Raw genomic sequence first — 22,804 nt, 5'->3', positions numbered from 1 at the left:
GTAGAATGAATGTGAATTTTACATTTGTTTAGGGTTTCCGTTCTCCTGGGAATGGAATCAATGAAAGGAGCTATTACCCCAATTACTTCTTTATGGAGGAGGAGCTTTTCAAGATCCCAGCTTTATACAGGAATATCAGTTCTAGCTGCCATCTGCCAAGTGTCCTGTATGGGTATTTTAACCCAAATTGTTAGCCTTAGATTATACGGGGTGTGGTATGCCCTGAACTATCTAAATGTGAGCTGGAAAGCTAACCATCTAGGTTTAATCTTTGCTCCTGGCATCCGCTCATTTTCTTTCCCTATCCTATGGCTAAGCATTAAAAAGAATTATCATACTAATCCAACATTTCTATGTGTTTGGTAGAGGGAAAAGGACCATGTGAACTCAAATTTGTCATCACAATTTCAAATTTTTTAGCAGGATGGTACTATTGACAATGATCAGAAATGAAAAGAAAAAATTAGTTCATTTTAGGCCCTCGTTTAATTATATTAGGGGTGTTAACAACAAATTAAAGGACTATGTAATCTTTCAGATCAGTAAGTGACTTTTTTCAAGTAGTATTCAATATTTTAAAATGTTAAATAATCACCAATTTTTAAACACAGATTGGCTATTAACTCTTCCACTTATCTTTAAACATTAAAATTATATACTCTGTATCCTGGGTGACTTTATTATAAAGAAAGTAATTTCATAAATAAGAAAGCAAACAATTGTTAGTTGCTAAATATTAACAGTTCTCCAAGGTATGGAGATGTGTTCCCTTCTAAGAAAATAAATATAATGATTATTAGCCATAAGTTCCCCCATCCAAGTCTTAAGAGATATTGAAAAGCATCTCTAAAAAAGAAAAGAAAGCATCTCTAAGCAGCATATTTAAGCCACAGTTCATCTCTCAACAAACAGTCACTAGTTCTACAAAATTTCATAAAGCAGACTAATTTTGCTATAAGTCAATATGTACAAATAGAATTATAGCTATTTTAGGTAAAATGTTCAAGTATTCTAGTTAAAAACATGTTTTTCATATTTCTTTTACAAAATTCATCAACTGTAGTTGACTGCTTAATTCTATTTGCAAAGCAAAGGTCATTCAAGGAAATAAATTCTAGGTACACCAAATAAATAATATATAACCATACTACCACACAACTGGCAACAGATATTGAAGGTGATATAATAATGACACAATTACATGCATAATAATTTTAGGGATTTATTTTATGATAAAAGATTAATATTTTGAATTTGTACACAATATTTTAAAAATTTAATATTTAAAAACTCATTTCTTCTTATTTTCTCTTATTTCTTCCACTTGTTTCTGGTCATGTCTAATTGGTGAGTTGTTATTTGCCAACTAACTTGTCCATAAATGGAGGCAACTAGGAGACACAGAGGTAAATGGCTTGCCTGAGGCTACTGTCTAGCTCTAAAACTGACATCTCCTATTTCTCAGTTTGTTGTGATCTTAGTAGTTACTGTTCTAAAGAGGGGATTTCACTAGGATGATATGTTGAACCTTCCCAATTCTGAATCTGAAAATTCCCAACAGATTTAGAACCAAAACCTTAGGAAATGCACATGCGCGTGCAACACCCCCCCCACCCCCACCACCCCCACCGATTATATCAATCATTCAAAGAATACATACAAGTAATAACTTTTTGTAACAGCTCTTCCTGGTACTGGTTCACTTGTAAATTAACCAGGAGTCTCTCCTGACGCATACATGAAAAACTTCACACTGGTTCATTGGTCTTTTACTTGCTCCATTTATCCCAATTAAACCACTCAGCCTACTGATCCACGAAGCAAGTTAAAGTTATAAATGATGCAGATGATGACTCCTTTTAGACATCTATCTGCTTTAGAGCATTTTTAAAGGGAAAAACTAAATTGCAAAAGATGGAATTGTCATAGACTAAAAGAACCTTCTATTCAAGTGAGAAATGAGATAAGTAGCCACTGTCTCTTAATTATTTGTTGTAAATAACTTTTCTAGATTAATCTGAAATGAATTATTTTCACAACCTCAACCACAAAGCTGTCTGAAATTCGACTGTTCATGTATTATCAATCTTTATTTTGAAGTCCAACATACCCAATTCTACTCGTCTTTATTTTTCCTGCTAAAGCTGTTAGAAGATAACAAAAGTGAAGTCAATGTCTTTTGAAACTGAAATATTTATAATCAAATGAAATGGGAAAGTTTAGTCTACTTTGAAGAGAAAGAAGCAGAAAAAAAAATATGCTTTCCTAAATTTTACAAATTATGCCTGTGGTAAAAATCTCATTGCTTTGAATAAATTACCCTGCATTTATTAAAAATTCAGTAGGAGCTTGTTATAGCACAAGCTCTTTCTTTCATAAATTTATATAAACAGTGGCTCAAGCATGGTTAGAGGCAAAATATCCTTAAGTGGATCCCAGAGCTCCCTGAGCTGCTGGGAGCCTTGAGGGAGAATCTTTCTCCTCTCCCTGGACTTCAGAGTCCCAATCTCTGTGGTCACAAAGTTGTGGTTGTTTCCAGTTTAAAAATGATGTAGTCCCTGATGCTCTCCTAATATAATAATTGCTCTAAGTGAAATTATATCATAACCAAACCTGGAGACCAGCAGTGGTTATTTGAGGAGCTCACAGGTTAACAATACCTTGGATGCCACAGCAGTTTCCCTCAAAAGGAATGTTGCTTTTGTAGTTTAAATTATGTTTTTTCCAAGGCAAAGCAGTTTTATGTGAACTGCATTTAAAGGAATGCCCCCCTAAGGGGCTGAGCTCTCTACAACATAGCAATTTATATTTATTCTTTGATGACTAATTATAAAATAAAAGCCTCTATCTTATTTCTAATAAATACATTGGTATCTATTATGTATTACAAATAGCATGGGGTGATGTTGGAGCACACAATAAAAAAGTTTCTTATCAATAAAATGCCTTAAGGTAACCTCATTCTTTAGAGATAACAAGGTCACAATAATATTTAATTTATAGCTTTAAAATAAGACTTTCTACTTTTTGTTGTCATAAAAAAGGAACATTTTATTAAGCAAAAATCATCTGAAGGAGTTTCTTAGCTAACAAGCTGATGGTCCTCTCCATCAACTGTTTGGAATGCTTTGTGGATAAGATTAATTAAAAGTGATGTATTCTTTGAAGGGGAATTTGGCAATAACTATCAAAACTGAAATTACATACATACTCATATACATGTACAAGTACACACACATGCCAGAATCTCGAATTTTCACCTTTCAGCAAATATTGTAATAAACATTCTTGTGTACTTTTTAAAGTATTTTGTCTATCAAAAGAGGTTGGTTACATAAAATGGTATACTTCCTTTCTGAAATAATGAAGATTCAAATTTATTGTCTAGGAGAGGCATTTGAAACATGTTTTTAAGTTTAAAACAATCAAGTTGAAGAAGAATATGAAAAATCTGGTTCTAGTGTTGTTGTTTTGGTATCATAGGAGAAAAATTTTTGAATATATGCCAACATCTTAACAGCGAGAGTTAAGCATGAGGAGATTTTTGACTTTTACTCTATACATCTGCTTTGTAACAAGCAAATAATTTCTGGGGCAGGGAGAAGAAAAAAAAAAAAAAAGAAAAGCATTCGTTTATATGTACTATAATTCAGAATAAAATTTAAGTCATCTTATTATAGATTGGAGAAATCACTAAGAATATAAGCAAAGGAAATAGAGATCTAATATTTTAATCGGACTGTCCCCTGGTAATATTGGCATAAAGTGCACTAAAGGTAACAGACCATTTCATATTATATAGAAAATTTATTTTACTATATTCTCCAGGATATATAAAACCACCTAAAGGTGGCAACTTTAGGTATGAACCAAGGTATAGAACAAAGCCTGGCTAAAAGACCTTATATTTATCAAATTCATAAGTATTTAAAAAATCTCATATGAATTCTCTGATGTTGAAAAAGTTCATTACATTCATAAGGTCTCTATTTGGAAAATATTCTCTGATATTTAATAAGGGATGTGCCATAGGTAAAGACCCTTCCACATTCATTTATATTCATGAGGCTTATCTCCAGTACACATCCTCTGAAGTCTAGCAAGATATATACTTGCACTGAAGGCTGTGCCACCTTCATTGCATTTCTGGGTTTTCCCTCTACCATGACAGCTTAGTGAAGGTAAAGAATGAGCTCTATTTGAAGGCTTCCCGGCATGCATTGCATTTCAAAGATTCTCTTCTTTAGTTGGTTCCCCTGAATCTCACTAACATTCAGATTTTTCTTAGGTTTTTATTACATGCATCATGTTTATTTACACTCTATTTGGAATAACACTAATAAAGAATATTGGTTTCAGAATGGTTAGGAAGCACACAGGTTGCTCATTAGTAAGAAAATAATACAACCTAGATTGAAGGTTATTTAAGTAAATAATGTATTGGCATGGGACATTACAGAATCTCAATAAATGTTAGTTTCCTTTTCTCCTTTGGTAAAATGTAGTGCTATTTTTGTTGTAAAATAAGTCACAATAGTAATTCAAATGCATTCTAAATTGTTTCTTTTTTTCATACCAGAATGAACTGTAATAATCTTGATGACATTGCAAAGTGTTATTGCTGAAACAATCATTAATCAAGGAGATATCTAGCTGAAAGAAAAACTGTATTGTATCTACCTGTGAGTCTTTTGAACTGTTAAAAAATTTCTATGAAGAAGTTCCAGACTAACGTCAGCAAATACAGCTTATTTTTTGTCATTTGGAAAATTATTGTTTTTATTCCAAAAATGCAAAAATTATTTCCTTTTTAAAAAGTGATGTTAGAATGAAGGTCAAAAGAAAACTAGAACAAGAAAGAAGTGATGTCTGTCTTTCATAATGAGCTTGCCCCAATCTATTTGAACACCTTGCATGGTTTTTAAGCATATTTAATCATCACTTCAACTAATGTTATTTTTCTCCATGATGTATTTTACTTGCTTATTTTCATAATGATTTAGGTTTCATTGAATTATTTAACTTTGTGTTTCTTGTCCATCTTACTAATTAATATGAGTATAATTTTCCTGTGAGCACCATTTTGGCTATATCATATTACTGATAGTAATTATGGTTGAGATAACAACTAATTTTTGACTTGTTTGATTGCTTGTAATGTGTCATGTATTATGTAAAGTATGCTACATGATGCATGAAATATTGCTTTTTAGCCTTTTCAATGTTTAAATCTGAATTCTATTTTATGCCTCATTGTTTCTTTTGTTACCTTTGCCTAGAATATTAGCTCCTCTTTAACTTTCAACTTGTGTTATTTTAGTTTGTGTCTCTTATAAAGGGTAACAATGTAGCCAATTTTTTTAAAAAAATTATTTATTCTAATTTGTTATAGATGACAGCAGAATGCAATTCAATTCATATTGCACAAATAGAGCACAATTTTTCATGTCTCTGGTTGTACACAAAGTAGAGGCAATTTTTTAAAAATTACTGTGAGACTCTCATTTAATAAGTGAATATAACTTGCTCAAATTGTTGACATGCTCATATAGGCTCCTGACAAGCTCTACCCTGTTTTCTACTTACCCTGCTTTTTTTTTTTTTTTTTTTTTTTTTTTTTTACTCAGGGGCACTCGACCACTGAGCCACATCCCCAGCTCTAAAAAAAAATGTTTTTAAAAACAAACAATTTAGAATTTTTTACTAGAGATAGGGTCTCACTGAGTTGCTTAGTGCCTTGCAGTTGCTAAGGCTGGCTTTGAACTCCTCCTGCCTCAGCCTCAGGAGCCACTGGGATTACAGGCATGTCACCATGCCCCGTTTACCCTGCTTTTTATTGTTTACTTTTTTCATTCTCCCAATCTATGTTCTTTGCTCCATGTTAACTGGACGCATTAGAAGTTATCTAGCCTATATGTGGGGTATCTAAATTGTCAACACATATATTTCTATCAATACTCCTGCTTTGCTATGAACATGAAGAACTAAACAAGATCTAGATCCTCACATTCCAACCAAGTTAAGAATCTTGGCAGCATTTTAATTTCTTATTCTGCATACCTTCTTGTCAATTGCCCTTTGTACTCAGATGTTGAGGTGGTACAGATTTTAATTACAAATTTCCATCAAAAAATTTTTTTTAAATCAACACTTATTTTAACCAAACTATAAGTTTTACTTTTTTACTTGCTCACTATTCTTCACCTCTTAGATGAATTTCCAGGAAACACATCTTCTAGAAATTCAGAGAGAGTTCAGGGGTATTAAACTTACCAAGTTTATGTGTCTGAAAAGATTTTTATTTTCCTGACATCTGATGATATTTGATATGAGAATGAATTTTATACTCTAAATAATTTTCTCCCAGCATTTTAAGATAACAGCTTTTTTAAAAAAATTATGTTTATGGGGGCTGGGGATGTGGCTCAAGCGGTAATGCGCTCGCCTGGCATGCGCGGGGCGCTGGGTTCGATCCTCAGCACCACATAAAATAAAATAAAGATGTTGTGTCCACCGAAAACTGAAAAATAAATATTTAAAAAAATTCTCTCTCTCTCTCTCTCTCTCTCCCTGTCTCTCTCTTAAAAAAAAGTTCATGTTGTGGGCCAAGCTATATAGGAAATGACCAAACAGACTCCATTTTGCCCTGAGACTCCACGTCATGTAAGAAATGCCTCTCCCAGGGAAAGCCCCACCTCTGTACCCATCAACTTTTGCTTAGCATAGCATGTTTGACAGCACAAAATGGCAATTCTTATGCAATGTAAAAGTGTTCTCTCTTTGGTTCCCGTTTTTCTTGGACAATGTACCCTGTCAGAGATTGATTGTCTAGATGTTAGTAACCATTCTTTAACTTGTACACAGCTAGGGAAATTTTGGCCCACTCTCTTTTCTGCTTATGATTTTAGATCTCATGATGTTTGTTTATGGCTTTGAATCATAGCAACAGCCACTTATGCTTTAATATGGTTTTGGACTATAAAAGGTGTATTCAAACCCCCGGAGGGGGTCAAAAGGTGTACACTTGCAGCCTGTCCCTTGGCCTGCCAGCTGGTGGATCTGGACCACCAACTGTTGAATAAAATTTCCGTCTCCTGCTTTAAGATCCACTCAGTGATTTATTGCAATCTCCCCTTAACATTTAATGATGTCAAGGAAAGTACAATGAATTTTACCTGAAGCTTTTAGGATTTTCTCTCTTATCAGTGATGTTAAGTTTCTCCCCTAGTTTAAGACTGGGCATTTTTTTCCCATTCATCTTGCTAAACTGTTTCACTCACAGCAGCTATGTGTTTTCTTTATTCTTCTCCTTTCTATGGGGAACTTTAAAAATATTTATTTGAATATTTCATTCCCTATATTCCCTCTGCTTCTGAAATGCAATTTCTAATGTTAGAAATGCCACTTTTCCAGGTTGATGCTGTAGCTCAATGATAGAGCAATTGTGTAGCATGCATGAGGCCCCAAATTTGCACTTAACATTTCTTTTTCTTATATTTAATGATATGATCTCAACATTCAAATTTCTAGCTCAGTCATTTGTTCTTCAGTTATGCTTATACTGATATTTGGGGGGATACAGTAAATTTTTTTCAAACAACATAGTTATAAATTTCTCCTTTATCTAATTGTTTTTCCTCGTAAAATATGTTTTAATTTCACAAATGTAGCCTCTTATCTCTCTGAAGATATTAGTTATACTTCTCGCACAGTGTCTATCTATTTTTTATTCTGTTATTCTCATCTACTGAACTATTAATTCTTTATTGGATGCTTTTTCAAATATGAAATTGCTTTTTCTTATATTTGGTGATGCTAGATCATTTGCTTAAGTTTGTGTCTGCTTTTCTCTATTAACTTCAACGTAAGAATGCCTGGTGAGGTCACTTCTGCTCCCCTGCCTAAATTGTACCTGCTCACAACATCTCTTCTGCTCTGGTCTTGGGCCTAAGTCGTGGTGATAAGGCTAAATGCACCAAGAAAGTAGGTAAATATGGGTTCCGCTATGGTGCCTCCCTCCGGAAAATGGTGAAGAAATCAGCCAGCACACCAAGTATACTTGTTCCTTCTGTGGCAAAACCAAGATGAAGAGACGGGCTGTGGGGATCTGGCACTGTGGTTCCTGCATGAAAACAGCGGCTGGTGGTGCCTGAACCTACAACACCACTTCTGCAGTCACAGTCAAGTCTGCAATCAGAAGGCTGAAGGAACTGAAAGACTACCATATCACAAAATTGTGGTTTTTTGTTAATTGTATTAACTGGATGTTCTGATGTGAATTGCATTAATATTGCCCTTTCAAAAGCGATTTGTAAATTGAAACCCTTCTAATTTGAATTGGAAAATTTTGCTGAGATGGGTTATTATAATTCAGGTCTTTTCCCCCAAGTAGTCAGATGATAATGGCATGAAACTAAGTCTTACAGCTTAGGTATATGCTTAGCTTTTTTTTTTTTTTTAAACCACTGTTCAACTACTCAGATACATTGACATATTGAACAAAATTTGTTTTAAAGGTAAAATGTGCTAAAATACACAAAGGATATACATTAAAAAATAATAATGCCTGGTGATTGGGTGAGGACTACCATGGGGTGAATAGCTCAGTTTCTTCATTCCAAGTGTCCTTATTTGTCTTCTGTTCCTGGTGGCAGAAGCCTCTTTTAGAAATAGGTGCAGTGAGGGGCTCACCTACAGTCCTTATGGTAGTACCAACGCCCTGTCCCAGCATCCATGACCTGGAGCAATGCTGGGATGTCACTAACAGTGTCTAATTCAACATGTATTTCAGAACAGAGTTCCCTACTTCCCTTCTCCCCAGATTCCAGATTCTCTTTCTCTCTTCCTCCACTCATTAGTAATTCCTGGTCCAACTTTCTTGTTTTATAGTATCATTTCAGATATATTTGTTCCTTTTCCTGTAATTCCAGTGATTTGGTGCAGGTGGGGAAGACTGGAAAATGCTGTCTTGATTAAATCTTATGTTTGTGGAGTTATTTTTTAGTATTAATATTCTGGGACAACAATAAAGCAGTTTTTTTATTTTCTTAAAAAATTTGGTGGGGGCTGAGGCTATGGCTTAGCTGTAGAGTGCTCACCCAGCATGTTCGAGGCCCTGGGTTCGACCCTCAGCACCACATAAAAATAAATAAATAGAATAAAGGTATAAAAAAAATGTGGTGGTACCTAGGGCCTTGCACATGCTAGGCGAGTGCCCTACCACTAAGCTACATCCCCTGCCCTATTTTTCTTTTTAAAGATATTTGAGGAGTAAAAACATATGATCTTTGCATTTGGGATGCAAGGCAAGTATGCAAATTCCACATTATAGGAATGTGATGTTTTACAAAGCCCCCTCCCACCTAAAGACAGACTTAGCTAGGTGAGATGTGGTAATTGCTAATTAAATGATGTGTTTGTAAGGTGAAGCCAAAGTTCAGAAACACTCACATAAATTATCAGTGTATTTGTTAAAGTTTCTCCTGTACTGAAGTAACAGATGTATTTTCTTTAGGAAAACAAAACAGAAAAACCTTTAAAATCCTGCTTTACAAATATAGACATTGGATTTGGGACAGCTTAGGGAAAGACCAACAGCTCTCACATCCTTGTGATCTGAGATCAAATGCTTTGACTCAAATGATAGAAAAATGTGATTGGGAAAGTGGTTTCTAATAAAAGCCATAATGTCATAGTGGCTTTCTTTTCTTCCTACCCATGCAAGTGAAGTGTTCTGAAAAATATTATTAGGTTATCTCTATATATCTGTCTATATTCTATGGGAGAAAAACATAGTTAAAAGATATGAAAGTATTATAACGTGAATAATTTAACTTCAAAAATTTTTGAAAAGTGACCTTAAAGCTGCAGAATTCAATCAATTTAATGGGTCACTTTTGAGGATTTATCATTTATGCTTTCTATTTAAGTAGGTGAGTTTATAACAATAAATTGCTTTTGTGGATGCTGGTGGTTGAAGGGAAGAATGAGACAAATATTAATCATCCTGTGAGAGAAACAGAACACAACAAGTGTTTCACTACCAAACTCCGAGTCTGCTTTTCTTTGCTGGAACTTACCCTAGGTAACGATGCTTCATGTTAATTCAATTTTGTGAAAGGATTTTTTTCCTTGAAGCTACGATTAAAAATTATAATATCAGCATTCTTTCCTAGACCAACAAAGCAACATTTGGCAGTAGGTGGGAGTGGGACTTCACCCTTTCACACAAAAATTTTAGATTAAATTAGCATTTTATCATCGCCCCAAACACAAGACAACCCTGGGTGCTCTCATCTTGTTTTACCTTCATAACATAAGGCCAACCTCATAACTGGGCACAGATGAGAGAACCAGTGAAGTAATTATAGTGGTATGGTCTGATATCCTAGGAGCAAAAGCCCCAAATAACCTAAGAGGTGGTTGCTAGAATAATTAAACTGCTTTTAGAGTTCTGCTGAATTAACTATATGGCATTAGACTGGCACAGGTGCTTTTTTCTGAGCACCTCATTATACATTTTGGAACCAAAATCTGATGATGCCACAGCCGGAGAGTATCAGCTTGTTTACTGTGACTCAAACCCTGGTAAATCTTCAGTCCTGAGGGATGTCCAGTAAGTATAATGAGGACCACTTGACTCACATAGTAGATGGACTTTCCTCCACTGTTCCTCTGTGTCCTTATTGACATTAGCTTTTTTGTTTCTGGGATATATACTTTTAGTTCTTTGTTTTAGGGAATGATGAATTTTGCTGTAGCCAAAATTTCTCTTATATTATTCCTTAGTGCTCAGTGAAAATAGAATGTCTGATATTTTTTGAAATTTTTTTGGTCGGCTTTGTTTATGGATTACTATATTAGTTTTCTAAAAATGTTTGGTGTCTTCTAATACTAGGTCAATACATTTCTAAGCTTAATTCATGAAAAGGTTTCCATGTTTTGTACCAAGTTTCCATAATGTGATTAAAAGAGAGATGGACAAGCTATTTGTATTTGTACTAAAACATTTATTTTGTTTTTATTAAAGAACAGGCTTTGATGATACAACAAAGTAAACAGTAGAGGGGGCAGGGGACATCCTGCATTCTGGGAGAGGGAATAGCTGGCTATGAAAGCCACAGGCAAAGTAAGTTTTATCACTATAGTGGGCTGAGGGCATAGCTTAGTGGTAGAACAGATGCTTAGCATAGGCTTTGGGTTCCATCCCCAGCAGGAAATGAAGGAAAGAAGGAAGGGAGGGAATGGAGAAAGGGGAGGGGTGACATTTAAGACATCAAGTTTTACTGGAGAGAGAGGGAGAGAGGAGAAGAGAAGAGAGGAGAGGAAAAAAGAGGAGAGGAGAAAAGAGGAGAGGAGCGGAGATGAGAGGAGAGGAGGGGAGAGGAGAGGAGGAGAGGGGAGAGGAATGGGGAGGGGGATTTATGTGTATATCAAAATGGTATTCTTGGAGATTAAATTTGTGTTTTATCTCTGCTCTTGTGAGATGGGACTGGTAATGCTGGGGAATCATCTAAATGACCAGAGTATATGGACTCCCTTAAGAGGATGACTTGTCACTGATACATGGATGAACTAGCTCAGAGGTGAAGGAGTGGGGGTGAATGAGCCTCCTGTGTTTGGACATCTGTGCTCCTTTGCAGGCAGTTAAGATTCCCGGAAAGGGAGTTGAGCTGGTCTTGTAGTGAGTGTCAGAAGGGCAGAACTGATGGATCCTTTATCTCCATAAGATAGATAAATAAGCCCCTGTGCACTGGCACGGCTCTGGACTCCATCAAAGTTCTTTGTGAGGGGAGTGGAGTGAGCCCTTGTGTATTCTGAGGGTTATACAGGAGAGCAGCCTGATTCCTGGGGATAGCCTAGAGACTAAAAAGAGGAGCAGTGGTTACTAGTCCCTCAAGGAAGCACCAGAACCATGCTGGACACGGAGCTTAGGGAGACAGGAACCTCAGAGGAAAAGGGCCTTCAGGACTGAAGGACCTGAGCATTGGTGTTGGGCCTAGAGAGGCAAATGGTAGGCCCCAAGAGGTTGTGAAGTCTGAAACTGAGGAACTCCCCTAAGGAAGGAGGTGCAAGGCTGGGTCAGCCATAGTAGAAATATAGTGGTCAGCAGGGAAAGATCCCAGAGTGTCAGCAAATGGTCACATCAGCCATGGGGCTCAGGCTGCTGGTCATCAGACTGAATGATGTGCGCGGGCAATGCACAGGAAGTGGGGAACCTGGGAGGGCAACACTGGCTTTCTTGCCACTCAGGCACTTACTTGGCAGTTCAGTCAGTTTTGACTTGAGGTCAGAATGACACAACCTACCCCTCCAATTTTTTTGTGTTCTGAGAAAGTTCCTCACAGTAACAGTTAAATTACTGCTCTTCCAGATTCATTATGGGATTATGTTTGACTTTAATTTTGTTGATCCTCATCATAGTATTAGAAAATATACACCAGAAAATAAGTACCTGGTATTCTGATTACATGTATTTGCTGTAAAAGAAAAAGTGAGGACCAAGAAGTTTCTAGAATTTCCTTACAATGCAATTTACCTTATAGATTTTGATTTTGATCTATTAGTTAGATCAAAATCAATTTGATTTGATCTATTAAATAGATTTTGCTCTATTAATTTTTTTTTAACTTGATTTCAAAGTGCTGCTCCATTAGTAGGAGCTATCTTAGGTGACCTAGAATGCAGAAGAGGGCAACTAGTACAAGATGGTAATAAAGCACTAACCACTGAGCCAGCTCTCTGCTTCAGGTTTCCTCTACTTCAACCTCAGGCCTCAATTCCTCCTTTATAAATCTCTCAAAGATGAGTTTTACCCTCTGAACCACTTTTATGGTTCAAAAACATTTTCCATTGAAAATCATATAATAGCTTCTATAAATCTCAGATCCCAAGAAGACAACTGAAAATCTCAGTGGGATGTAATGAAAAGATTCTGTAAAAACTGAAAACTTGCTTTCAGTAAAAGCTGACTAAACTAAGAGGAGATACAGTGATTCAAGTGAATTAAAAGGTATTTGTAATGACACATTTTTAATATGGATAGAAGTATTTGATTACTTAGTAAAGAATCTTTAGGGTAGGTGTAACCCCTTTCAGTTTGTCTACGATAAGAATTATCAGTGCTGATTTAAGTATGCTTTTGCTATTTAACAATGTGCATTTATAATATGCCCAGTGAAATAAATGTAAGTGTTGTACACAGCATGGGAGATAACAATTACTTACCCTGTAGGTTGGCTCTCAAATTCTTCTGACCATTGCTCTTGAATATCCTCTGTAGAAAGATCTACATCCCGGGTGGTGGCAAAATTGAACTCGCTGCCTTCATTTCCATGGAAATAAATGGAGTTCCCATCTGACTGACAGCTATGCTGTAGATAAAAAGAGAGCATGGGGTGGCTGTTGAATTGGCTTTGTAGCTGTATCTGTCTTACTTATGTGTAATTAGAGTTTTTAGAAAACTCATTATATTATTCCCTTTATAATGGACTCTCAATTCAAAAGAGCTTGTTACCTCCTTTTTTGCCTTGTTTAATTCAATTACAATTTCTTTCTAACTTATTAAGTTATCACAAAAAAGGAGTCAAGAGGGCATTTGAGTTTTGCCATCTCAGCCTTCAGTATGAAACAAGAATATTTTAATTGGAATAATTTCCCATCTTTACCACAGCCCTTGTTGTGAGAATTAAGTCTGATAATGACTTGTCATATATTTAAAATTCTGTGGTTATGGGCTAAATCGCACTGACCTTTTCAATATTCCATATATTTCTGACTTGCCATTCAAGTCTTTCACAATTTGTCTGTAAATGGGATATGAGTAGAATAGCCAGCTAATCAAAACAGGGAATACAGAAAAGGTCAAAGCAATTCCAGAGATGATCGTATATTCTCAGCCAGCTTTTGAGTAAAAGTTTCTGACCAGATCTAAGAAGGGCATGACATCCCCAGTGAAGAACTGGGAATTCAGAAACTTTGTTATTCTCCAAAATGACACTTGCAGAAAATAAAGCGAAATAATAATTTCTTGTGATACTTTTTAAACATTTGTGTGTGTGTGTGTGTGTGTGTGTGTGTAATTTTTAGCCTAAAGTGAATAGTCAGAAGTAAGATCAAACTCTGGAACTGAGTAAACTGAATGTTTACTTCTCAAAATTATAAGTTTGAATTAGACATTTTTGGTAATAAGTCATATATAAGGAAATACTATCACATATATAAGATTAAAAATCTTTTAAGTTATATGCTCTCAAAATTAAATAGAAATGAAGAAAAACAATTGGACAAGAACTATCCATTAGGCCACTGACTATGGTAGCTCCTTGCTGTATTCCAGGTCTTAGCACAGTGCTTGGCATAGGGTAGGTATTCAAAAATATTTGAATAGTTCAAGAAGTGAATAAATGAATTACATGGTTATGTCTTTCCAGTAAATTGATTATTCTTTTGTGGCGAACTCACTATGTAAAAGGTATTAAGTAAGGTACTAGGGAGAAAGAGTTTATACATGTAATAATACACAATCTTTGCTTTCAAAAACCCCAGTCTATTTGAGATATATCAAAGACACGACCCAATGGTGAGGCTGCATATTGCCATATGCCAATGAATGTGATAAGGTAGCAATCACTCTGTCCAGGGCTAGCCTAGATAGTACAACTTTATGGATGAGCAGGTTTTCAATTGGCTTTATGAGGGATGGAAAAAAATCCAAGTTGGATAACAAATATGAATGAATTACAATGGTGAAGAAGGAATGATTGGAGAATCAGACAGGAGTTTCTAAAGGATCTTAAATGGTAGTCTGAGGAATCTTTGTTCTGTTGGTAGTGGTGTTCCAGAACAGAGGAGAGATTGCAGAGACCTTGTATGACAATTAAACTGTCTATAGGTAGTAAAATCAATTGGGTTGGAATCAAGACTTGCTATTTGATGGAAAGAATGAATACAGTTTCTAGAAGGGAGTGGGAACATGTGATTTTAAAGGAGTCACTGCGCAGCTCTAGGACATAAGCATGCCCTCTGGGCCCTGTCATCATCTTAGGTAATACTGTCGGATGTGGCATGCATCAGGGACTTGAGAATCTTCTTCACACGCAACGAATACCGATTATTCATGCATGCTAAACTGAACTCATTATATGCAATCCTTAACCCAAACATATTGACCCAAATCTAGAATTTAGTTTATTTTACAGTAAATAGAAATAGTCAACGGATGACAAACCTAAAACCTCTCTTTTACTATGAATACTATAAGAACAATCAATGTTAAATGGAACAACAAAGGTGACTTTCCTCATAATAAACAACTGAGCTGTAAATAATGGTCTTCATAATTACCTTCATATAATCTTAATTCTGATCAACTGTGGCCTCTGTTTATCTGCAACTATTATAAAGACTCAGACATTGATACAACATCAGTGTCCTAGGAAATGGCATACATGAAATATCTCCACATGTAAGAAGAAAATTACTATTTTTTAAAAATATATTTTTAGTTGTAGATGGACAAAAAAAAAAAAAAAATATATATATATATATATATATATATATATATATATATATATGGCTGGGGATGTGGCTCAAGCTGTAACAAGCTCGCCTGACATGCACGGGGCACTGGGTTCGATCCTCAGCACCACATAAAATAAAGATGTTGTGTCCACCTAAAAAACTGAAAAATAAATATTAAAAAATTCTCTCTCTCTCTCTAATATATATATATATATATATTTATATGTGGTGCTGAGGATCAAACCCAGTGCCTCACATGTATGATGCAAGTGCTCTACCACTGAGCTACAGCCCCAGCCCCAAAATTATTTTTAATTTAAAATTTTTTTGCAGTGCCACAGATCAAACCAAAGGCCTTGCACATGTTAAGTAAGTGCTATACCATGGCCTACACTGTCAGCCCCAAGAATAATTTAAATAATATATTTGTGTAATAAAAAGAATTATTCACTTAACATGAAACCTTGGTCATTTTTGACTAAATGCCCATTTAATTAATCATTTCAATTTTGGTTTTATTTACTTCAAATTGTTTTTTAAATTGTTATATCTAATTATTGCTACATTTCAATATTTGTATTAGTAGCACACTTGATGTCCATTTTAACCTTGAGATAGAAAATATATGTAAACTAAATCATAAAACTGGGTAGCATATTGTTAAACTAGTTTCATGAAGTGAACTGGTAGAATAGACAAGTGAAAGCATATTTTAAAGGATCTTTCTGCTAGTTTATTTTGGGTTCACGTTTGGCAGTAGAACAAACCATTGCAACTGTGCAACTACTGAAAAAATTAATTATCAAATATACACTTTATCAGCATCACCACAGTAGTGCTAACATATGAAATAGAAGTAATATTTACAACACTTATGAAGAAAGAAACCCGAAAAACATGTGAATAATTTGAGTACTAATCAATTTTCAAAATAGTAGCATCTAAAATCTAGCAGGCTATTTCTTTGAAAAGTTTCTATGATAGATAGAAAGGTATGTTTTTTTTTTTTAAATTAGAGCATTATACTTATACATAGTAGTTGGGTTAATCGGACAAAATCATACATGCATGAAATTCTATTTCAGTTCACATTATCTCCCTTCCCCTGCCCACTTTGTTATTCTTCCTGTACTCTACTGGTATTACTTTTGCTCGTCTATTTATTTATTTATTCTTTTTTTAGTTGTATATTGACTTAATGCCTTTATTTGTTTTTATGTGGTGCTAGAGTCAAACCCAGTGCCTCACACTTGAAGCAAGTACTCTACCACTGAGCTACAACTCCAGCTTCTCATCTATTTATTTTTGATTGGTTTAGAAAACATGTTTTTGACATACCTTTAAAATCTTTATAAAGCTGTTCTTTACCAATTTATAGTAAATGAACTAGATTAAAAATCAAAGCTAAATTTAATCGAACAGGTTAGTACTTCATAAACAGTGTGTTGTAGCCTTTGCCCTAAAAACATCCTAATCTTGAAGGGGAGTCAGAGTTAGCTTTGTTCTCCCTCCCAAAGGAGCCCAGTGTCCTTTTAGGTGAGGAGGGGGAGAAGCATAGTTCTTGCAATAGTCTCTTCTTCATAGTCTTAATACAGTGACACCTTATCAAAGAAAGTCTGTGACACACCCAAAACAAGCAGTTGTCAGTGGAGGTGGTTCCACCTTCCCATATTTTCACAAGATAATGCTGTCATTTTCCAGGCAATAGAGTCTGGAGATGTACAGAATACACAACTACGAATGGCTTGCTCTGCTCCCCTCCCCGCTCCATGCTGGGGGGATCAAGACATGATTTCCACCTTTGCCATTCTGAGAACCCAATGTTTTCAAGGTTTACAGTGAGAGTAAAGTTAAACAAGTTAAGTTAAACAAGCTAGTAGTGTAATACTGGACCCATAAAGAAGCGGATAGCCTGTGTGAAATTGGAAAATTCCCGAGTTCCAGTGGAACTACTGAGTCCCTTTTCTAAGAAGTTGGTCTATCCAGGCCCTGTATTTAGGATTCCTGACTGGGTGGGGGGAGGAGTGAGTGTTGGGTTCTCATTTTGAGGATCCCTAAATCAATTACAAGAAAGAATTACACGTTAACTCTTAACTCTCTTTTAGGATGGGTGACAGAGGCTCAATGTCTTGAAATTATTTGGTTTCCTAAACACTTTCCAAACCAAGAACTGATGATAGAAGGCATTCAGATTGGGACAGAGTCCCTGGGCACCCGTAGGTTTCCTCCTTGTATCTCTGCTTCTGCCTGGGAATACATGGCCTGCCTGGTTAAGGGTGCTTGGACATTCTCCTAGAAACTCAATTAATTCAGCACTTTCATGAATCAAGGAAAATAAAGACTGGAAAAGAACAAATCATTGGAAACCCAGACCAATAAAGATGGTAAAGAATGAAAACTTAGTTACTAACTAGCTTCAAGGAATTTGGGAACTAGAATCAGAAGGTTTGTTCAAATACATTTCCTCTGCCTAATGACTAAAGTTTTATACATGTTATAATTAACTCCTCTAGGCCTCAGTTTCTCTGGCCAAAAAATGAAATCAATAATATCTATTCTCTGGAGATGTTGTCAGAAGCACAAATATAGGAGGAAGTGTTTTTTTGAAACTTCAAAGTGCTAATAACATAATCATTATTTCTGAAAATGTAGTTAAAAATATGCTGTTATTACTGTTATATTTCATCCTTTTGGAATCAGATGTTAGAACATATAAGACTATTTAAATATATTTTTGTCTCTAATCAGTTAGTCAAAAGATTCTTCAAGTTAAAAATCTTTAGTAAAATATACAAGAATACATCCTACTGTAAGATATGGTAAAAATATCGCAAACATTCATATGCTATCAGGACAGATAAAAACATCAATTAAATTTTAAAAGCCCTTCAAAGTTTGGCAAATTAAGAAATATTCCCCTAACATAGGAAAACTCAATAATATAAGATGGCTGATGTCACTTTTCTCACAGATGAACTTGCACTGTATAACCTTAGCCTCCTATGTTAAAAATCAAAGTGCAATGTGTATTAAAAGTATGAAAAGAATTTCAGGAAAGTGTCTCAATTTTAACAGCCAGCTGTTTTTGTTCAGTATTTATTCAAACTCATGTCATTTATATGCAATAATAAAATCCAAACAACTTAGCAAACAAATATCTATTTTGTGAGATACATGAGCTCTTGACATGATAAAAACAAGAATATTTTGGAATTCAGGACTATTTTATTTTGAGCCACGTGAAAATTTATCAGGTTTTCTTGAGGAAATAATTATATAGCCCATGTGACTTCTTGAGTCAGAATTTTTGAATGACTTATATTGAATATCAGGTAACTGAGCATTTATTTTGGATACAATGCAAGAAACAGTTCTGCACACAGCTCTACATTTTTCTGTGTCTAGGCCTCCTAATGTGCATTGGGTATTGTGTTAATTATTTTTACTAATTTCATTATTTTAAAATTGATCAATGACATACTTTATACCTCTAGGAAGTAGTAGATTTCCAAATTTTAAAAATCCTTCAGTATAGTCTCTGTTTCTCTTTGTCAATCAAAAGTATTTTTCTACATTGATGCTAAATGGATTTCCTTTACTTGACCAGCAGAACACTGTGTAACTAAGTGACAAGAATTTGCCATTCACAAAAGCATCAACAGGAAACATCGGTGCAAATTCCTCAAATATAACAAGTCCTTGGCCACAATTCAGAATAGCAGTTTTCTAGGGTTGCTCCCTATACTCTGCTGAAAATGTTAATGACTTCACCTCTGGACTTGTAAGAGTACTTACAATCACCTCCACCATTGTTTAATTAGGTTTCATCAAAGATGAACACTGAGGCACCTCTTAATATTATCTCCCTGGGGTCTAATGGCCCTGATGATTCTTTCAGGCATTTATAGCCTTACAATTTATTTTTTGACGATATACTTTTTGTCGGAATGAATGTATTGGCCATTTGGGCAAAGCCAGCTTGCAGAGAGCTGGTGGCAGATGGAATGAAATCTGCCTGGTATGCCTTCCCCTCCACATGAGCAGAGAGCCATCCATTTCCTCCATTAAGGAGTTGTCACTCAGCCCACCCAGCTGGAAGACCATTTTTGATAGCCAAGCTGGCTGGTGGCAGACAATTCAGATACAAAGTGCACTTTAAAAGGAAGCTAAAACATCATTTGTAGGAAAATTGAAAATGCATGGCTTCCACCACAGCCAATTTTTTAATGACTGTAATATTTTAAGTGATTATTTTTGCCACTTCAGATTGCTCCTTAGAGAGGAGAGGTTTTTTAATTAAAATCTAGGCAATGCAAACAGATGAGATATGAGGAACAGAGGAAAGAGAAATAAGATGAATAAAATTAATTAAAATGGTATTGTTGGCGCAGCCATAAATTAGCCACTGTCTGGCTGGAATATATATATTGGTATAGGAAATTCTGGATTAATATGAGGTGTGTGCTGAAGAGGTTGGAAGCTGACCGACTTCCAGCCTACATGTCTCTGTGTTTCTTAAGCCTTCTGCTATGCTATTGCTGTTATACAGAAATGCATCTTTCCTAAATCCTTGTTCACTGATCTTTAAAGATACAGATTTTCATGCTATAAATTAAAAATATATATATAAATAGGAAGAGAATGGCTTCTCTTCTGACTCCAAATGAATTTTTATCATTTTCCACACATTTGATTTCTAGGTAATTTAATGCCAGTTAAAAAACTGAAAACTTGGCTGTGAACACAGTCCAGGTGCAGGAGGGTTGAAGTGCATTTTCTCTAGTCAACACAATGGACTCAACCATGGTGAGAGAATTTTAGGGAGTTAAGAGTGTTTTTTTCACATTATTTTCTGGATTCATTAAGCATTCCCATTTGAGTTACTTTGTACTAAGATTTATAAAGATTCAATTTAGGGTATATTTTGTGACAAGTGTATAATTACTTGGCAATAGTTATGACAACTCTAAAATAGCAATAGTGACAGATTTGAATTGGAATAATGAGAGGAAGAATAACAATGTAAAAATCCATAGGGCAGTTGTTAACCTTGTCTTTGGGGATCAACTTGACTTTCACAGTATCTGAGTTTTCAGACTTGCCTCTTCAAATTAAAGCCAAAGATGCTGGGCACGATTTGGGAGGCTGCAGGACAACTTGGAACACAGGGGCCATGTTTTATAGTAAAACTCAAAGTCATTTGGCAACTCAGCCTCTGTTTTTTCATCTGTAAAATGGGGATAATTATAAGGATTAAATGAGAGGCTGCAGGGAACATGCCTACCCCAAAGATTTATGAATCTTAGGAAATCCATAAATACTAATTTTCTTTCTTTTTTTGCCCCCATCTTTATTCATTCCTTTAAGAAATCTTACTTTAATGAATATTGCTATGCAATTTATTGTGCTAGTTGCCTTGCTGAAGTACCAAGATGATGGAAATGTTACTGTTTTAAATATTCATACAGAATAAAATAAATTGCACTCATTGAATATTGTGCTAATTCAATTAGTGACTAAGTGTGTCACCTTCAGACCAAAACAAAACAAAAACAAAAGGTGCATTAGCCAGGAAGGACCCGGGGATTTGTTTAAATGGTTATTTTCTCTAGAATTTATCAAAATTAGTTGTTTCTGTGTTATTGCCACTCTTGTCATGGTGATCTGGCTCATTTCCATGTTTCACTAATGCTATTCCACATTAATTACTGTACAAATAGGCCTCATTGGGGGGAAATTGTGAAAAGCACACTATTACATTTAACCCTTCATCCCCAAAGTACTCTTATTAGCTTAACAAATTATATTCTGGCTCATTCTACAATATCATGTACCCACCTCTTGGGGGAAACATGACAATATGAGCAATCCCATCCAGAGTGAAGAATATGCCAAGCACAGGGAATTTAGGTAGACAGCATGCAATTAACCAAGCTGGCATCTGGCCAGAAACAGGGTTAACGTTCTGATTGCTAATGGAAAAAGACATGGGAACATGGACTAGCCACGCGTCTTACTGGGCTCAGGTTTACCCTCCTTGGAAAGCCAGTGCTCAAATCCCTGAAGTCACACGCTAGATGGTTTCCAGTACAGTGATCTGCAAAGCACATTTCTCAAAAGCAAACCTGATTTCCTCCCATTTGTCCTTTTTATTCTGAGAAAACAAAATCATCAAATGGATTGTCAAAACCTTCTTCTGGGTGCTCAATGGCATATTTTATGGAAAATAAATTGGGTTTTATTGTAGACAGGCATTGCTCTGCCAGGAGGTTATATTCCCAAAAAGTAGGTTTAAAAATGAATTCTACTCAGTGTGTGATTTTTCCTTTCACTGTTTGTCTTAGGGTTTTTAAAATTTTTCCTCCTCATTAGCTTTGACTTGTGTCAAGACTTCAGATTTTTCAGACAAATTAATTTACATTTTTTTCCTACTTTGGACACAATGACCTTTTTCCTCCATTGATGATTCAGCAATTTATGACCACAGTGCTAGACGGGAGAGAGCAGAAGCTGAAAATGAAAGCTTCAATTCTTATTCAGGACTGGAGGCTTGCCTACTGTCCACTGGGACAATGAATTTGGCAAATGCGTTAAAGTACAAGAGCAATAAGAAAATTAATAGACTCTCCTGTTTTGATTTAATGCTTCCCCTTAATGGATTGTTGATTTACCTAATGGCTGTTGTCTTCATTAGGGCCTTTTGGTGTTTGTTAAACTAGGAAAATTGTCATTATGGGAGATTTATCAACAGTAAAGGTGGTAAAGGGGAAGCAATCAAACTTAAGTAGTATGAGAGAGAAGACCCTTCTAAATTCTGTAACTTAGTGACTGTAAATTCTTGGTATAAATTTACAAATTTTAATATGTTACTTTTTAAGGGAATTTCTTTTAAATGCATGTGATCAAATCACAGCCTATACTAAAGGACAAAACTTCACAGCAGAGTCTACGACATCCAGTGCTGATTTACTTCTCAACACAAGCTGACATATACGTATAGAAGGAGTAATCTGGAATTCTATGCAATCCACACAATAAACCAGGGCGATAAATAGAAAAAGATTAGCAGGTGCAGGCACAGCCATCAGAGTGGGAGGGTTTCTTACAAATAAAAAATATGTGGAACAGCACCTATCTCACAGTGATCTGCATTTAATCTGCAGGTCAATTCCAGGGTGGACAGAAACCAGTGATTTATGCCTCTGTAAGCTGAGGGAAAGTGGGTTAGCTGAGAAGGCTGAGAAGATAGAAACATTTATTAATGGTGAGTGAGCAAAGCACT

The 22,804-nt window shown here is 35.4% G+C and overlaps 1 protein-coding gene and 1 pseudogene across 2 annotated transcripts in view; one reads left to right on the top strand and one right to left on the bottom strand.

Annotated features, from left to right (window-relative positions):
* The window catches only part of Reln (reelin), a 466,520-nt gene that overhangs the window by 169,304 nt on the left and 274,412 nt on the right, over positions 1–22,804 (bottom strand). For both annotated transcript variants that reach the window (XM_027926303.3, XM_027926304.3), the window contains exon 11: positions 13,228–13,373. In XM_027926303.3, coding sequence (XP_027782104.3) covers positions 13,228–13,373 — 146 coding nt within the window. The remainder of the gene's footprint in view (positions 1–13,227; positions 13,374–22,804) is intronic.
* Positions 1,337–8,273, top strand: LOC114085192 (large ribosomal subunit protein eL43-like; annotated as a pseudogene).

Source organism: Marmota flaviventris, chromosome 1 (assembly GCF_047511675.1).
Source record: "Marmota flaviventris isolate mMarFla1 chromosome 1, mMarFla1.hap1, whole genome shotgun sequence".
In the NCBI taxonomy this organism is placed as follows: Eukaryota; Metazoa; Chordata; class Mammalia; order Rodentia; family Sciuridae; genus Marmota; species Marmota flaviventris.
Note: the sequence above shows the minus strand (reverse complement) of the source record. Positions and strands in the feature narration are given on the sequence as shown.